The 19,191-nt window shown below is 43.3% G+C and overlaps 1 protein-coding gene across 13 annotated transcripts in view; it reads right to left on the bottom strand.

The window, feature by feature from the left end:
• Positions 1-19,191, bottom strand: part of LOC137131634 (ephrin type-B receptor 3-like) — a 59,666-nt gene that overhangs the window by 15,573 nt on the left and 24,902 nt on the right. For 9 of the 13 annotated variants that reach the window (XM_067513151.1, XM_067513162.1, XM_067513155.1 and 6 more), the window contains exons 2-8: positions 14,455-14,519; positions 9,792-10,464; positions 5,879-6,034; positions 4,624-4,959; positions 2,074-2,210; positions 1,359-1,521; positions 706-814 (exon numbers count right to left, since the gene is read on the bottom strand). In XM_067513151.1, the coding sequence (XP_067369252.1) occupies positions 706-814; positions 1,359-1,521; positions 2,074-2,210; positions 4,624-4,959; positions 5,879-6,034; positions 9,792-10,464; positions 14,455-14,519 (1,639 nt within the window). The remainder of the gene's footprint in view (positions 1-705; positions 815-1,358; positions 1,522-2,073; positions 2,211-4,623; positions 4,960-5,878; positions 6,035-9,791; positions 10,465-14,454; positions 14,520-19,191) is intronic. The other 4 variants (XM_067513152.1, XM_067513159.1, XM_067513161.1 and 1 more) reach the window with 1 other exon arrangement.

Below are 19,191 nucleotides of genomic sequence, written 5' to 3'. Positions count from 1 at the left end.
CTGATGCCCACGCTTGTCAGCCGCTGCCTGAACTGGCTTGTAGAGGGATCCCAGTGGGCGCCAGTCAGTGGTGGGTGGGTGCCAACATTTCACACATAAACAGATATACACACACAGTGCATTTTCTATTTGACAAATGAGTGGTATAAGGATAAACGAGTGTGGTTAGACCCAGCTGATGCAGTGTTTGACTTTTTGAAAGGTGTGAGCAGTCGCTCGAATCTTCCTAGTCAATTGGGCCCAGTAGACATGGGCACATCTGGGTTCTTTGTGGTGGGGCATCCGCACAGTTGATTCTGAGTGCTGGGCCACGAGGCCAGGCCTATCAGGCCCAACAGCTGTTCCACCATGCTGTGTCCAGTGAGCAAAGTAGCATTTCGGCCAAAGCTGTTTATTATTCACAGATTCAGAAGGCTAATCTGGCATTCTGTGGCCTCACAGGTGGCCCAGCAGTCCACTGAGACTGCTCCTGGGTGATTTGGAGGACATGCAACAAAGTTGACATTTGAAGCTATCCGAATGCTTTCCAACTTGAAGGAAAAATATTTGACACCAATGTTTCTGTGAACGTTTTCTGTAGGGTTAACTGAATGAGTCAGCACAGAAGTGCTCTCCTCTCTTCTACTATTGCTGCCCAGTAGGCCTATGCTCATCTTTCACCTGCTGTGACATTTTGAGGAGCTGACAGTGAAGTTTTATTCTGACCTGAGGCAGACGATTGCGATGACCACCACTGCAATGATGAAGACGAAAGTGGCAGTGGCTGATCCCACGATGAGTGGCAGCTGCTCCTGCCATGACTTCGGAGGGTCAGCTTTAAGTGGTAAAGAGAGAAAGTCACAGATATGTCACAAACATACACACACTAGATGCAATCACTTTGTATAACTCAAGATTGTGCCACCACGTGTGCACTGGTGTAAATAAATAGGCTTGCATCCCTCTCATGACTCCATTAGGTTTGTATGCTTACTAAGTAAAACCACACCCTTGTGCTCTTCAGGATGTATTACGCAGAGTGCAGAGCAACTCAGGGCTAATACATTTATTCATCAAGCCTGGAAGACAAACTATCCAGCTCTTTTTTGTTTGTCTGCCTATAGATGAGTGTGATGTAGACCAAGAGTGATGCTAATAGCCTGACTGATTAGTAAGAAGTGATCGATTTTGACCAAATGTCAATTTGTCAACAACAAGGCTATTTTGCATGAAAAACAGGCATAGAAGCTTCTAAAATTGTAAGCTTTTGAGCCTCCATTATGCTCATGAGCTTCTGCTCAACACTGCTATAGAGTCATTGCTGCTAAGCCACACAAATCTCTGAGTAATATGGTAGAAACTCTACAGGAGTTGCATACTTTGCAGGTTGGTGCTGAAGTCGGCTGGGCTGCTGTATCGGCCATAACCAGCCACTGTTCGGGCACGGACCTGTACCACATAAGGTGTACCAGCCTTGAGACCCTCAATGCGGGCGTTGCTCCGTTGGGCAGTCATGGTATGGGCAATTGCTTCACCTTGATCCTGTTCAACATAGACAGTCAGTGATTTAAAAAACAACATCTTGCTATCTTATACATGATTATCAACTCTGTGATACCAATCCGATCACTAAGGCAGGTGACATAAAATATGGAGACAAGAGTGACAGAGAGAAAGAGAGTCACAGTGCTAATCTAACAGGAATATAAACCTTATTTCTGCATTAACTCCCAGAGCAACAGCAACTCTCTGGGCCTGTGGAGAATTTTTTTAATGCATGGAGTAAAAAAAAGGATGTGTGGTAAGAGGGAGGGCCAGAGGGAGAGGTGGATGAGGTGCTGATAAGGGAAGATAGAAATATGGAAAAAGGATTGAGAGTAAAGACGGAGGTAAAGAGGGACGGAAAGACAGAGGGAATGAAAGAAAGGAATACTACAGGATGATCACACAAGCTAAGATTGGAAATGGTGACTTGCCTCACTGCAGCCATGTGTTTATCAGCTGAGGCATTGTCTTCCACAATTACAGAAACACACATAAAAACGAGACCATGCGAGTCAACGAAATTGGATTGAATTAGAGGCGTTGACTTACACTGCCGCTTACCTTCTCATGGTACTTAATCTCATAATCCAGAATGATTCCGTTGGGTTTCTCGGGAGGCAGCCAGGACAGGCTCATGGTGCTCGCTGTGGCCGCCATCAGGTGAACTGTAGGCACTGCAGATGGAGCTGCACAGGGCAAAGCAAATAAAAGAACATTTTTTTCTCTCTCTTATTTTCTGTTTTCAAGTTCTATGCCCTTTGTGTGTCTACAGAAGCCCAATCACAAAGTCTTAGGCTGTGAGCTTTGTGAAAAGCTTTGGCCAATAGTTAGTATGCAGACCCATTCCCCACTAATGCTCAAATTCTCCCTCACAGAGTCCCTGGGGAGAGAGAGGGGATGTCTAATTCTCCTATGACAAGAGAATCAAACTGCAAAACTGATGGATACGTCTCTGGTACCCACAGTTCTCTCTGGCATACACAAACTGTAGGCAAGCACGGAACAAGCAGTCACATACAGATGTAGAGGTTTCCCATATTAAACAGAATTCTTGCTGAACTACTGCTGCACTTTTCCTTCTTTGTCTAGCAGAAGTGTCAGTCTATGCATTTTGCACTCAGCATACATGTTCACGCATTACAATGTGCATGGACTATAAATACGACTTAATTTATATAACATACACAAATAGACGTGCATTGGTTTGTGGACGCACACAGTTGCAGAAGGGCATAAAACACACTGGCTCTCCACCCACCTGAGCTTTTCATTCTTTGTTCACATCTGCCTATTAACGGCCAAGTGCTGTCTGCCTCCCTGTCTCTCTTTTTGCTTTCTAAGTTCAGGCTTGTTCTGTACCTCTGACTCACTCCCTCCTCTCAGTCTACTCCATCGCTGTTTTTTTTTTCATAACTTTGTCTATCTCCACTAGTACACTCTTTTCAAGTTCCCCACTTTGTCCTTTACTTATTCACAGAATCAGCTTCTATAAATTTTCCCTTTTCACTGTCAACTCTTCGGTTCTTCACTTCTCATCTTGCTTTTCAACACTGCAGAGTTCCAAGCCCTCTCTCTCACTTAGCCTCTATCCCTTCCTTCACCCACCCCCACCCCCACCCTTTCCCCATTTGTGTTAAAAGTGATTTAATCCCCAGTTTTAGGTTCTTTGATCCTCCCCTTGCATTTCCCTTCTCCCATTTCTGCCAGTGTTTGTCACCAGACATTCATGTGTCTCTCTCACTCTCTCTCTTTGGTTCCCAAACCTCCCATCGCTGCTTCTTTCCCTCCCCAGGCAGCCCCAACCACCCAGGCCTCCCATGTCTCTTTTTCTCCCCATGAACACAATACTTCCTAGGCAGATCCCCTGGTTACTCGGGCCAAGGGATTAGGGGCCGTCCTCTGAGAGAAGACGTTGAAGTAACCATGGAGGTGGCCCCTGTGGCTTATCACTGCTCTTGTATTTATTTTGGTTCTTAAAAGGTGAATGCACATGCAGGGATGGTCTTGGGACTACACCAGGGGATAATCTGATCACAGCTGATGCTCTCTTGCCCCCTCCTTTCCCTTCACTGCTCTCTCTGCAACCACATGACCCCCAGCACCCAAAGATGGACAGTGGTCTGTGTCAGTTCAGTGTAAGACTCCTTGTAAAACAATGAGGCACTCACATGAGGCCCTGTTGGGGCCTTTGGGTCCTAGACACACAAAAAGAAGGCATTCCTAAAGCATCTTTTAGGACCAGGAACACAAGGTTAGAGGTGATGAGGGCAAGGCCACGGTAAGAAGAGAGAGATGATGGGGGATGGAGTGAGGGATAATCCTTGGTGTTGTCTAAGTCTGCAGAAAGAGTAAATTTAACATAGCGGCTAAACACATCCAAGGCATAAATTAAGAGCCATGGGAGAACCTCAACAAAAGTGTAGAGTAAACTCAACTGCACTGAAATTTATTGAGGTCATTATAGGTGAGCTGAAATGATCAATTTCAAAAGTAATTACAGAAACAGTGTCTAAAAATCTTCTTATCTACCTTACCCACCTACCCATCTATCCCTTTCCATCCAATATTTTCCACACAAATTGTATAGTAAAAGTAATAAAATGCAACATAACCCATAGCTTATCAATATTACCCCAAGTTATTCAGCACATTCATTAGCTGGGTTTCAATCCTGTCCATGGAAGAAAAAAATTTAATCTCAGCACCGATTGCGACATTGGCCTAGTTGCTGTTGTTGATGTGGGCTTGAGGAGTGGTGGGTTGGAAGCAGTGGGCAGCTAGAAAACTGAAGGTTGAACATTTTGAATACACGCTGCCTCGCTATTGCTATATGCAGTGGTGTTAGTACAGAGCATGTTGTGGGTGTGTGAAAAAGGTCCCTTTCTAAGCTCATTGAGAAGAATGTCTTGCTTCTCAATCCCTGTTCAAAGGGAAAACATGTAACATACTCCTACATACACACTAGAAACTGATCTTCTCTGGTGGAGAACGTATCCTCTGAAATACTTGTGCATATTTATTCCAATCTTCTAAAGTTGCCAAAGCCTGCTTGTAATTATGAGTTGTGAAGGGTAGGAATGAGTCTGCAACTATACCTACCAGCCTGATTTGTGGTGATGTTCACGGCAGAGAACTGAGGTGTATAGGGGCTCTTGTTGGAAACACCATTGACCGCCTGGATCTCAAAGCTGTACTGTGTGTGGGCTTGTAGGTTGCGGACTGCCACACGGCGCTGCATCAGGCCCAGGTGCCGTGGCGAAATGTCAACATTGTCGTCACACCGCGAGCACATCCCCCGCTCAGGCAGGCACTTTTTACAGATGACGTTGTAGAAGATGTCGTCGCGGCCGCCCAAGTCACGTGGCTCACTCCATTCTAACACGAGTGAGGTTTCGTTCACGCTGGAGATGACGCTGCGTGGTGCAGAGGGAACAGCTGCAAAAGGGTGGCAAAGCGTGGATGAGATGAGGTAAATAGGTTTGGAATGAGAACGAATTTAATCTCCATGCACAATAGGTGTAAAGAAAATTTTCTTGGTGACAGTACAGAGACATACTGACAATAGACAGCGATTCAAACTGAAAAACACTGTTGACATATCATAATACACACATACATCCATTATTCTATATCTGCTATCAACACAATTCATGACCTAAGAGTTTTCTATGCGCTGTGGTATTAGTACATTTTTCATGAATTAACTTTTTTTCCCCTACATAACAAAATGGTTTGAGCAGTTTTGTAGAAAAAGAAGAAAAAAAAATAGGACATGAGTTCAAATTTGAATTGCATGCTCATTTCGACTATGTGTCTGTGTGCGACTGTGCAAACTGCTGGGAGGGACGAGCGAGACAAACTATTGGCAGAGCCCTGGCAATTCTTATCCAATTACCAGAGCCTTATCTCTCACTGCACTGTGAGAGAAGCAGCCCCCCACCCCAGCAACAGAAAAAGGAATCTTTTGCTCTGTTCAGCGGTGAATGAATTAGCTCCAGTGTGTGTGTGTGTGTGTGTGTGTGTTTGTCTCTTAACGAAGGCACAGTTAGTAGAAATATTCCGCTACTTTCATGGCAGCACTGAAAATAGATAGGCTTTGCGGTGAGGCTTGTGGGGGAGGTGCTGGATGATAAAGTTTTGGATAACGTTGGGAAAGCAAGCAAACTTGTTTGCCATCTGTGTGGCGTAGTGGGAAAGTACTCCTGAGAGCTTTTATCAGCTACTGAGGGCAGAATTCAAAAGGGGGGTGATTGGGAATCATTTACTACAGACTCAGTAATTATGCTCTTTGATTTATATTACATTTAATTACTTTCTGAATGTGACATGCAAACCTGTTTCTATATTTACTTACTGGTGCAGGGTGAGTCAGGAGAATCAGTGTCTGAGCGGTAGTAACCATTCCGACAGGAGCAAACGCTGGCTGCTCCTGAGGTGGCACGGCTGTTGGCTGGACAAGGCAAGCAGAAGTTGTCTCCCTGTTTGGACTTGAAGGTGCCAGGACTGCAAGCTGATTGCAAAAGATGGAAAGGTGGATGAAGATATGAGATCAAATGTTGGCAAAGAATGTCATGATTTGGAATGTACTATGGAGAAGCTTTTACAACATTTATATTACATGTGAGCCCGATTTTCTACGCGGGCATGGAATGACGTTTTACTTTTTACTAGTATGCAGACGTCCTAGTTGCAGCAGGACAATGTCTTCAATACAGTTTATTGGGTAATTTTATGGTTGCATAGAGCTTTATTTAAAATTCTGTTCCAGCTCACCGGTTAAATGACTGACACATACTATTTGGTGTGTTTAGCATGTCCTTGTTTGTGTACAGAATATTTGTGTTCATCCACTCATCCCCACATTTCCCCTTTCCCTTTGCTTATAGAGCACACCTTTGGAAAATAGTAATGGGAAAGCAGAGGGTTTGCGTAAACCCATGCTAACATGAACAGACTGTCAACTCAATTTACATACACGACCTTCAGAGCCAAAACGCTGGCATTGGGCTTCTCATCGGAATTCAGACTTTTTTTTGAAATGCATTTTAACATGCACAGAAAATCAGAGACGCACACATACGACATGCCAGTGTGTACATAAACATGGGTCTGCAACTGTGCAAAAACGGTCATTCCAGTGCATTCCATGCTGAGAGGCTTTTCTGAAAAAGTATAATCCCTTCCTTCGCAAAAACTTTAACATAGTTTAACCTACAATGGTACTTGATTAGCTGAAGCCTAGATTTGGATAAAGGCGCCACATAAGTGGACATTTGCCTAGATAATCAGATGAAAACACTGCTAGCCTTTTTCGATACCCTTTGTAGGTTTATAGAAGGTGTTTGGAAGCTTATAACTCAAATGATAAGTTGCAGACGTACAGGGAAACACCGACAGCAGGACTCTGATCCAGAACAATTTGGCAGGCTCCATATCTTTGATAAACCGCCTCGTTAAAAGATGAATGAGTGTGCTGCGGTGCTTAATAAAATAAAAAAATAAATAAAAAAGACGAGAGCAGCTACGACGGGCAAAGTTTACAGGGGCCAGTTGATTAGCTGACCCACTAGTGCGATAGCTTGTCAATGTCAAGGACACGCTGCCATGTTTGTTCCTATGAATGATAATTATCACCATAGCTCGTGAGTTTGTTTTTCGCTCCCTGATGAAAGCACCCAAGGATGGAGGTCAAATATACAGCAGAATACTTCCTGCTCCTGCTGTTTCTTATGTGTCTGAAAGTTCAATATTAGCTCAAAACCACCGGTTGACTGCACCGTGTGCATTAGCACTGAGTGTATTTGTTCTTCCACCATTAATCAGAGTCATCTGCACCTCAGGAAGTACTGGTTGATAAACAGAGACCACATAACCTTGAGTTTTACCAGGTTGGAGACGAGTTTGTTTTATTCGATACAACCCAAACCAATGTCATATAAGTTCACCCAGTATAAGGTAAAGATGTTGAGGGGGCATTTGCATTAAAGTAAGTTTTTTTTTTTTTTTTAGAGAAGGGCTAAAAGTGCTGATCAATCACTTCCAGTGAGCAAAGGGGTCATCCTCTTCCTTTCATCCATTTTCTTCTTAGAGCAACTGCTAAAGAATGAGGGGGAAAAGAGAAACAAGGGGGAAGAGAAAAAGGGAGGTAGAGGTGGAAGAGGTGGAGGCATGGAAAATGCTAATCCTGCAGGAGCTTTTCCCCCCTCTTCCCCACTCCCCTGTGTCTTATCCTCTCATGCAGAACATAGAGCTTAAGGAAGTGATTAGAATGAATGCTGAAATTGGAAAGTGTGGAGCATGAAGAAAAAAGTGAAGAATATTGGTGGTGAAAAATGTGCAGCAAATGAGTGGAAAGGCAAAAAAGGCTCATTGATTAATATTAATGCGGACATCCTTACTGCAACTCCGGTGGTGTATTAATGAGAGCAACGGCCTTCAGATTAGGGTTGTAAAAGGTAAAGACCAGTGCCGAAAAAGGGAGAGAAATTATGGTGTGGCTGGAGGAGATGCTGCATGTTGGAATGAGGACAGAAAAGCAGAGAAAGAGAGTCACAGCCAAAGAGATTTATCCCTTGTGGTTTCCCTGTGAAGCTTGATTAGGGAACATTTCATCAGACCATTCACTAGGGCTTTAACCCTGAGCTGCCAGGAAGAAACAAATGAGTTTTTAACCACATACACCATGCTTTAGATTTACTACGCTCTCTGTCTCTCACTACCACACATGCACAATCGCCCTCGAAAGGTCAGCACACATTCAATATCCAGGGTATACCAGAAGCTGTCAGTTTAAAGTATCAACCCACTTTTTACCTGACTACAACTATGGGCACTCATCTCTCTGCTGTAAAGTCCATTTTACAGCGGCTCGTCCACGTCTGTATCATGACGTCAATTTAACCAGCAGGTATCTACTATTTACTTTAATGTACTTCATGCTGCTAACATGCACATACTCTTGTCTTTTCTGAACCCCTTTGTTTGTATATCCCTTTGAAGCATGTACAGTCGAGTTTACAGGGCAAATGGCTACTATGATTAGACCGTAAGAAGAGGTATTACCCCTGTGAACCCAGGCAGGGCAAAGATCATATGCAAACTTCACACACCATACATGCAGACACCTCGCAATCTTCCCTGTTGATCAATAACCCTGACAGTGCCATCCTTTCTATCTCTCTCATCGCTCCCTTGGCCTAATTTTACGCCCCCATACATCTAAATACACAACCACACACACACTTTTCATTTTTCTTTCTCTGTCCCTGCTGTCACCTACACTCCATTTCAGGCAAGACTGTGTTGTTTAAATTCACCTTGCTCTCACCTCTGTGAACCCGTCATGTTTTCATCAGACCTGAAGCCATCATAGGGCCTTCCAGCTCTCATAAACAGACAGCCTTCCCTGTACTGTATTTCCATTTATTTGGGGAACCGCCAAACCTGAGGTCAGACGAGTAAACAGCCACCTGCCCACTGTGTCATCTACCTTGTTATTTTACATTGTAGTCATCAAATTCATGTGTCAAAGAAGCAAATAAATGGCTAATAATAATGTGGCATCTGGGATACAAAGAGTAAACTGTAGCCAAAACAGAACAGATTAAATCTTCCACAGTGTGTGTTCAAAACTGTCATGATGAAGTGTCCTTCAGCTAGACTTTGATTCCCTGCTACTTGCTCATTGTAATGTATTCTGCATAGAAGTTTTAAAAATGTTACTTTTATCAACAGTAATAACGCACTACATTATTGATCGCGAGGGGAAAGACCTCCTCGTCATCCTCCAGGGAGGCAAGACAACACAATAAGCTAAAAATCACACACATTGTTTTGTAAATGTTTTCAAAATTTCTTTACTTATTAAGTTCAGTAGTTGACACTGAGCCTGAGTCCTGCATAATCTGTTAAACACCTTCATTAATCCACCTTTGCAAAAAATGAATAGTTCTAGTTTGACTGTGGCGCAGGAAGGTAGAGCGGTTGTCCACCAATGTCACAGTTGTTGGTTCAATCCCCGGCTCCTCCGGTCACATGTCAAAGTGTCCTTGAGCAAGACACTGAACCCCAACTTAGTTGCTCCTGGTGAGTGTTGGCCAGCTGCATAGCAGCTCCACCATCGGTGTATGAGTGTGTGTGTGATTGTGAGTGTGAATGGGTGAATAAAAAGCAGTGTAAAGCGCTTTGAGTGCCAATAAGTAGAAAATCGCTATATAAGTGCAGAACATTTACCATTTACATAAAATATTTGTTGTGAATATTCTCACCTTGACATTGGGTTTCTTTCATTGCTTGTTCAAAACCAGCAGCGCAGGTGCAGGAACCTACAGGAACCATCCACTCCCCATCTCCATTGCAATAAAGCTTTAGTGGCACGGACACCTCCAGGGCATTGGGGACACAAGTCCCTGGTGCAATGACCAAGGATGTGGCCTCAGCCCCAGTTGCTGTCTCTGGGAAAACAGCAAAGTTGGCAATGGTCGTGGAGCACTTCTTATAAAACACTCTCACGGAAATGAGTGACATGCAGGCACCGAGGTCCTGGAAGGCCAAGTAGAACCCAGCTTTGGACAGGGGCCCGAAACTTCGGACTTTAGTGTTTACTCGTCCAGTCTCGAGCATTGAGAAGCTCTCATCTGGGGCAATAGTGTCCACCTTCACATAAGGGTTCTCCATCCAGAAAGGGCTGGAGGCTGTGGCAGAGTCTGAGTCAGATTCATAGTAGAAGAGGTTGAAGGTCTCTTTGCAGGAACCTGGGATGTTGGGAATGCTGTTGCAATCACGCACTGTGAATTTCATCTCCACGTATACACGCAGCACATCCTTTCGCGAGATGAACACACTGCGCAGCCAGTTGTTCTGGTTGAGCTCACGTACATTGCAGACTTGGTACGTCCGAATGGGGTTCATGGCATCATCATAGCCACTCACCTCTTCCCACTGCAAAGAGAGTAGAAGGGAAAGACAAACAGTTTAGAGGTTGTAAACAGAAAAATACAGAGACGTCAGAGACATTTGGTTTGATTTCCAGAATGTACATGTATCCATCTTGGCACCCTTTCTGGGTATTTTCAATTACATTCCCTTGCCTTTGTCAAGTTCCGCCTTTCATCTCTAGTTAGTGTAACGAAAAGCCAGGGACCAAGTCTGCAAATTCATCACAATTACAGCAACCTGTCACCTCCACACCACCGAGCCACCACAGCATGTTTACCTCATATCTGTTTGGAAGCAGCAGGCACATGGCTTCACAACCAATTACGCTTCAATTACAGAGCAATGATCGCAATGTCCTCTAATAAAGACAGAGGGAAGGCACTGGTTAACCTTCATGCGTTTCAGTTGTTACACTCCTCTACATCTTTCAATGCTACTGCAGTACCCAGGGGGTGAATTACTCAGGATAAAATGGGATTAAATTTTCTAAACTTTGATTACCAGCTTCATTAAATGAGCAAAAGCAAACTAGACTGTAAAAGCTTTGCTGCGAGACACTGTAATCTAATGCATTTTTCAATCTCAAATGAGGACACCACGATTAAATCATTTCACTTCAAATAGCGATTCCTGTGTGTATAATATAACTGCGCAAGTGTGATGAGGGATCTGCTCCCTTTTCCTATTAGACATAGAGAGTGCATAAATTTTTTTTAGCAAAGCCCAGGCCTAGCAAATTTATTCGCATAGCAACTTTTACATTCAAAGGCAAGTAATATTGTTTTATTTGTGTAAAATGGCTTTCATTGGACTCGCTTCTTAAACCCATGAATGAACCTGTGGTGTTAAAGTAAAAGAAAAAATTATATATAGATCTTATATATAGAAAACTAAATAACTATGCTTGTACTCTTAAGAGAGAAGTTTGCTTCGGAACATTTGACTCTCTCAGAACTCTAGCATAAAAGCACAAATTTGTTCTCTAGAGGCAGTTGTTTCCATCTGAGCTCTGAGCATCTTAATTAAGGCTGTGATATGGATGTGGTGGAGACAAGGCTATTCATCCAAGACCCTGAGGGCCATGAGGGAGACAGAGAGAAAATGGGTGTAGCTCCGCTGTGGCATTAAAACGATGGCCTGATGAGAGCGAGAGAGAAGGAGAAAACGACCAGGGGGAATCGATAATCACCAGCCAGGTCAATGGGATGGCTAAAAGCATGAAGTGTCAATGGGTATTTAGTTCAGTGTAATAAATCATCCACAGCGAAAGAGCAATATAGCCAAGTGTTTATGGGTGTGTAGGATTGTGTATTTGTCTGAACAGGCTTGTGTGAGTCTGACTGCCTGTGTGATTCTGGCTGTTTGGATGTGTAGGTGTGTGTCTGTGCATGCGTGTGTTAAGCCAGAGGTCATCCCCGGGGGACACGCACCAGTGGCCAAACGCTCTGAGCGTCTACTTACCAAGCCTGAATGAATTAAGTAGGTCAGTGAAAAAGGGTCAAGTTTCTTGGCATTGATTTCCAACAAAATGAATCGTTACACAAGATTTGAAATCCATTCAGCTTTCTCTTTTGTCCTTTCCAAAAAAAAAAGTTTTCAATTTTACAAAGAACAATGCTGCTGTGATACAGCGTTTCTAGTGTTTCAAGTTTATAGCATCTATGGCGCAATTTATTTCATAATAATTTGGCAAAACTATAGGGTTTGAAACGCAATTGGGATGTGAATAGACAACGGAGAAACAGGTTTTTGCTGCAGAATATCTTGACATTTTTATAAACCTTTTTTTTTTTTTAACCTTAGATGAATTCAGTCTAAACATCAATTGTAATCAGCCTTGATGGAAACTAAAATTAGTATTATTAGCTTTACTTCAACATGCTCATTGCTAGCAGTTGGTGTGCTTTTATTTTTCAGCTTAACTTTAGGCAAATTTTAATGTGTTCATAACATGCCATAGCAAGCTGAGGGTCTGTGAAGCAGATAGCAATATACCAACAATAGTTATTATCTCCACAGGCTAACTTACGTGGCACATTGTTATTGGTAAAGTTATGGAAAACCCTGAAGGTAACGTTTCAGGTCTGAGAACAGCCCAGCTATAAAGTGGAATTCCCCGTACATATCCCATGTTTAGTAATAGATAATATATAGACAAACACACACACACAAAATATAGGGAGATGCACAGACTTAATCACAAACATGCATAATGCAAAGTTGCCACAGGCTGTAACAACAGATGCAGACAGTGAGACTGAGGAACACATACCAAAGCGTAAACACAACGGTAAAAGAACACGTGCACAAAAACCTTATGATGTGGGTGGTCTCTGAAGACAGCGCCTTCCAAGTATCAATACTGTAAATGTACATTTATTCACACCAGTGGCCTTTGCACATTCCAGGTATGTTTGCATTAGTTTCATCTATGCACCTGCTGCTTCTGTTTTGTCTGTCACAAAGGGACACAGCTTGTGTTCCCTTGTATAATTCAATGGCTGTTGCTATATATACACAAGTATATGTTGTGCAACACGGTGGAACAAGACAAAGATGTTGTGACTCAAACTTGGCTGGACAGCATCCTTAGGAGAGTGTGTGTAGTCTGCTTGTGAGCGGGTCTATTTTCTAAGATAGTTTTGTGGGAAAAAATGTTTGTTTGTTGTGCTGTTAATCACTGTCTCCCTCTCTTTGTATTATTGTCTTTCTCTATCAGTTCCACTTAAACAACCTCACAAAAAACAGGCTGTGCCAATCCCATTCCAACAAAAGCATAGAAATAAAAACAAGGGAAAAGCATAATTGATAGCAACAGAAAAAAGGGGTTGAAGGTTCTAGAGAAATTCATCCAAACTTTCATCGTCCTTGTTTGTTGATCTGGGTAATTTGTAGTGAAAAAGGGTCTAAACTGTATGTACATTTCTTGAAAAGGAGCATCTGTTATGGGCTTGGTTAGAAAGTTAACAGGGAGGTGTTTTTTTCAATTCCTATGATATTCTGGAAGGGGCCGGTGGGAGCATTGCTGCTGCATTAAAGCTTAACAAGAGGAGAGCAGAGTGAGGCAAAGAAGGATGGATGGATGGAGGAGGGAAAAGGAAGGAGACAGAGGGCATGGCAGGCTGTGGGGGGGTTGTCCTACTGATTGTTGCAGTTTACGTGGCTGGTGTGTCTGGCTTCATTAGTGCTTAGTTACTTGGAAGTAAAGGAAGGGGAGAATAAGGAGGGTGGGCAACTTTGAACAGCTGGGGTGGAATGGCCCTGTGAGTGTCTTGGGGTAAAAACAAAATATAAAAAATGGGGGCCCACCTTTCAAAACACAAGGGCCAAGTCACTGGGCCACACAAAGGCAAGGGGAGGAGTGCTGGCAGTCTTTGAAGTATAGTTGAGAAGGGGTCAAGACTCTTTTTGCTCCTCTTTAGCCCATTGTGGAGACCACATGGGAAAGCAAGATGAGGCTGTCAGTAGCACTTTGTGTGTGGTAGATTTGGATGCCTGGACGTGTAACGGGTCAATGGCAAGAAATATTTCAATAGTTAAAGGGTTTTTTTTTCCTTGAGGAAATTGCTGCTTTCACGTGTTTTAATGGCACTAAGGCAAGGGGAAAGGAACATCCGTGACTGGGCGGGTCAGTGAAATTGGATTGCACTGCATCGTTTTCTGATCCCTAAAAGGCGCATCCTCTTAAACGTTGAAACATATCCTATTGGGTGATTTAATGATGAAGATGTACAGAACTGTTTAACTTTAAAGAGTTGGGGAGCAGGCTACCGTATGCTTAGGCACAATTGTGCATGACTTTATACAGATATGCTCAACACTGAAAACACCCCTTGAGTACCAACAGGGTGTAGATTGAGGGCTATACCTTCACAGAACATTTAAATTGCAAAGGAAAACTCCCGATAACAAGTACGTTGGGTACATCTTTTTGATTTTTAAACTAGCAGTGTTGTCCTTTTCAAAGCACACTGCCCAGTACAGTAAACTCACCCCAGTCTCAGGGTGAGCAGTCCAGGCTAATTCTGTCGCGGCCCACTTCGTGTCGATCAGCGTCTCTGTAAGGGGAAGCAGAAGGAAAACAACCAGGTCAGACAAAGAGGAACAGGGTGACAGAAGATGTTACTAGAACTTTCAATAGTTTTACAACTGTCATAAAACTCTTATCCGTTCTCCGGTACAGATAAGAGACTTTGACCAAAAGTTGTTCTCAGATAACTGTGTGTGAATAAGACAATGAAAGAAAATCCAGTCTTAAAAAAAACAATATTAGAATCAGATAGACAAAAAGTTGCTGTATGTGTGACTTATGTGTTTATAGGATGTTTAGTCAGTGACAGAGCAGAGATGAGATCTAGGTGGGTGATCTGTGAAGTATTGTGTGACATTTTATTGCAGGTCCTCATCTTGTTAATTAGTATCATTTAGACATTTGCTTGGATACAGTGAAAAGGGAACAACAACAAGTCTCACTGGGAAATGGTTTCACCTCCCAAAGGCCACTGAGACACACACTTGATACCTACACACGGCCACATACAGTGAGTAACAGGTTGTAAAACTCTACAAGATTTATAACCCAACAGAAGACTTGAATGGAGAGGGGGGTAATAAAGTTAGGTGTCACAAAAGAGGAGCTCTTGAGCGGAACAGAGGTCAATAAGCAATTGGATTCACTTTCTGTCAACAGAACACACACACTCTTCAAGTTTGCCTTACTAAAGTATACAGAGGAACAGACAAACACACTTCACATACTCCATACACACAGGCACACAAAATGGTGGACAGGATTCTCTCCTGCAAATCCCATTCCCCCTCGTCATATTCCACTCTCTTCGTTCTAAAGGCGCAAAGGCATCGGCTTTGTGAAGGTTGAGAAAGAAGACTATAAATGCAGAGGCTTTTACTACCTGGCGCTTGAGGCAGTGCATGCAGCCACCGTTATTATCTCAACCACTGTGCTGTTCTACAAGATAGTAAAAGATGATGAAACAACACTGCCAGAAAGTGAGCTTGCGCTATCCCTGTTCACGGAAGGAGGTGTGAGCTGTTCCGTTTTTCCAGGGAATAGTAGAGTTGTGTATGTGGAAGTCACATTGCGCAGCCCATTTTGTTACTCTCTCTTTTTCTTTTTATCATTTTTGGTCTGGTAAATTGACAGAAAACGGGACTTGTGTGTAAAATAAGAGTACAACCCCAGGATTTCACCATCCCTTCTACAAATACCTGCTGCCACCAATGCTGCATTCAGGAGCTCCAGTCTTGACAAACACGAACACCTTCAAACTCAAAGAAACCCTTGCGAAGTATATCTAGCTCAGTGGAGATGGCATGCTTCTACAGGTGGGAATTCTCACTCAATTCCACCCCCACATGCTTTGAGTGGCAATGTCTCTGACATGTGTATGTGCCTATTATGTCGGTGCAAAAAATATGACTTCCATGAGAGTTCCAGCCGAAGTGAGAGCCATCTTCCCGTGCAAATACAGATACATCAGACTTCAAATGGAGCTTTGGCTTGTTGTCCTCAGGCAAAATGGTCTGGGAGCTTCAGTATGACTGTCTCTCTGCAAGTAGCTCTGGGGAGTGATATATCCTGTACGCACAGCAGCAGAGTCAAATCACAACATTTGTCACAACTGATCTGATCTTGAGAGATACAGTGATAGCTCTGATAGTCAAATGCTTTGAAATAAATCATGACTGTAGTCTATTGTGGATCGGAGCTCTCCTACTAACCAGATGCAAAGAGCCACATCACATGTCACTTGAGTGACAAAAGGGCCAACTACAGTTTTTATCTTAGAAATAGTGTCAGTGCACATAGAATTTGAGGCAGGGCAAGTTCTGCCCTGCCTCATGCCTTGAAAGTGTGTGATTTGGGACACAACAACTACCCAGGTAGGTAGTCCAATGTGATGGAAATGATACATCTCTGCTACCTGCTGTTTATTTTTATGACCGGGCTGTGTGTATGGTTTGTTGGTGTGTCATTAGAGCTGACCTTGCTATAAAATGACGGCACAATGAAACACAATGACACAGAGAGTGTTGAAAGGGGGGGAGGGGGAAGGCAGATAAAAAAGGAACGGTAACCTGTGAGGATAAACAGAGATATGTGATATACACACACATCTGTGCAGTTGTATGGACAGTGGATTGCAGGAGTAACCCTTCATTCTCAATGCATTTGCATTGTTTAACCTCACTGGGTTGTGTGTGTGTGTGTGTGTGTGTGTGTGTGTGTATGTGTGTGTGTGTGTGTGAGACAGAGAGATTGTGTGTATACAGGTCAGTGTGTGCAATTGTGTGTGTTTGTATGTGTGTGTGTATTTGGTGCAAAGCCCTGTATTGTGCCCAAACTGGAGCACCAATCCTGAGTCAATGGGCCAGAGCAAAAGCACCGAATGACCCCGACCAAACCCAGCCGCTCCCACACAATGTCTGTGTGTGTGCGTATGCGTTACTGTTGTACACCATTTTTCTCAGCACACTATGTTTGTGCCTGTGCACAACACACAATAGAAGCGCACTGCAATATTCATGACTGTACAGCAAATTCACACCTGCACATTCACAGAGAACACACACAATAAACACAACACACCAGAAAATGAAATGCTATATGCCCACACACAAAGCAGCTGTATTTGTGTGACAACCTAGCAGACTTGTGCTATATTGATGATAAAGGATGAGAGAGAGGCAGAGTAAGACAGATTAAAGAGAGAAAGGTATTTTTTTTAAAGCAAACAACCTCTGAAAGCTTCTAAGACCATGCTGGCAGCTTGCCTAATGGGCCTAGTTGAGACAGAAAGAGACAAAAGAAAAATAGACAGAAGGAAAACCAGAAGGACGGGTTGAGGGAGAAAGAACAACCGTGCAGATATGAGACCCTTCCCTGTTCACAGGAAATGCTCCATACTTTTCACTTCACTCTTTTTAATCCTAGAAGTGTAAAATGAGAAAGGGAGTGATTTTAGGTTGGGAGGGAAAAAACAGCAAACGGAGTAAATCAGGCAAATTAACATGCAAATTTACTCCCATGAAAGACACACACAGAGTGAGAGTAAGGCATGCAGATGTGGGAGGTAGCACTGAATCAGCACACACAAATGCACAAGGCTATTTAATACACGCTCCACATTATCCCTGTGAAATAATGGACTAGGGGGCCGGGTGTTCAGTGGTGGGGCATTGGGTTGGGATGCAGAACGCAGCGAGTTCGAATTCCACCCCACCAGGTGTGGCCCCACCCAGCCACCACAGGCAACCTTGATGCAGGTCCCAAGCTTGGCCAAAAATGGGAGGGTTGCGGTAGGAAGGGGATCCGGTGTAAAAACACACGCCAAATAAACGTGCAGAGAATGTTTCGCTGTGGCGACCATTGAAGGGATAAGCCGAAAGCCGACGATCCTGCGAAATAATGGACTTATTTCTTTTCTCTTCATCAATCCCTTCATTTATCCCTCTTTTCACTCCACTACAAAGTGATAAACCTGATCTCTTTCCATTTGTCTTTTGCCTCTTTCACTTCCGCCTTCCATTCCCCGCCAGTCCCTATATGTGCGCTTGCGTTTTCACACTGTGCTCTGATGGATGTGACGTGCAGTGTACAGGAGAATGTTTTTCAGCCTCCTACTGCTTACGAAGACTATTTAATTAGGGAGTCACTGTTTGAGTAACCTGGGGATTGCTTTAGTGAAGTGTTATTTATGATAGAGGTCAAAAGCACCTGGGATAAGCATAAGAAACATGGGGAAAAAATGACAGTGACATTTGTTTTCTCTGCGTGTTCTGATTGTGAGAAAAATTGCACAACAGGCTTGAAGAGATCATATGCACGCAAAAAAATAAAAATAAAATTACACATGCATACACTCACATACACACACACAAATACACACACATGCAAACCAACCCCTACACTTTAATCCCGTAATGACAGGGCAGGCCTAATAACAGAGAAGGGCACTGAAGCATTCGTCCCTATGGCCGCATCCAATACACACACACACACACACACACACACACACACACACACGTACACACACCACCCGAAGTTACAAGCCTCTTAAAATATTTCTTTGTTCAAACAAGCAGGCTTCCTAAAAGAAAGAAAAAAGGGAACGACTAAAGGAGGAAAAGGTACGAAAAGCTATTATTGCGAGAGTGGAATGTGTAGTCGTTCCACAGGACAAAGTCCTCGGGTCGCAAAGAGCAGACAGGTGAGGGATTTAGCTTGGATCTTGCACCGACTGCTTTGAGCTTTTTAGCGAGCCCGTCTTTGTTAGCGTGACCCCATCAGATGACAACTGACAGATAACTGAACCAAACCCTGGGGGGACAAGGAGATACGGCTCGGCAACCTCTGAGGTACTGAAAAAGATGCAGAACCAACTTAACCGAAGCTTTTTGTTAATATAATATCTCCCTCTTGATTTCCTGCTGTAAGCAAAACAAAATGGCTTCCCCTCATGCATGAAACATGATGACAGCAGGATTTTGTTTTCAGACAGAAAAAAGTAAAAGGAAAAAATTCAAACCCCCTTAATGACTCCTTCCCCCAAAATGCTTCCCTTTAGGCTTCTCCACCAGTTAATTATCTTCTCCCCACCTCTTCTCTTAGTTGCTTTTGTTGTGTCCTCCTACAGTCAAACAGACCAAGCACATGGCAACCTGGCATGGGGCAGCCACTCCATTAAAATACTATGGCGTCTGGTTGCC

This window comes from Channa argus, chromosome 8, assembly GCF_033026475.1.
Source record: "Channa argus isolate prfri chromosome 8, Channa argus male v1.0, whole genome shotgun sequence".
NCBI classification, from domain to species: Eukaryota; Metazoa; Chordata; class Actinopteri; order Anabantiformes; family Channidae; genus Channa; species Channa argus.
The sequence above is the reverse complement of the archived record's forward strand: the minus strand, read 5'-3'. Positions and strand labels throughout refer to the sequence as shown.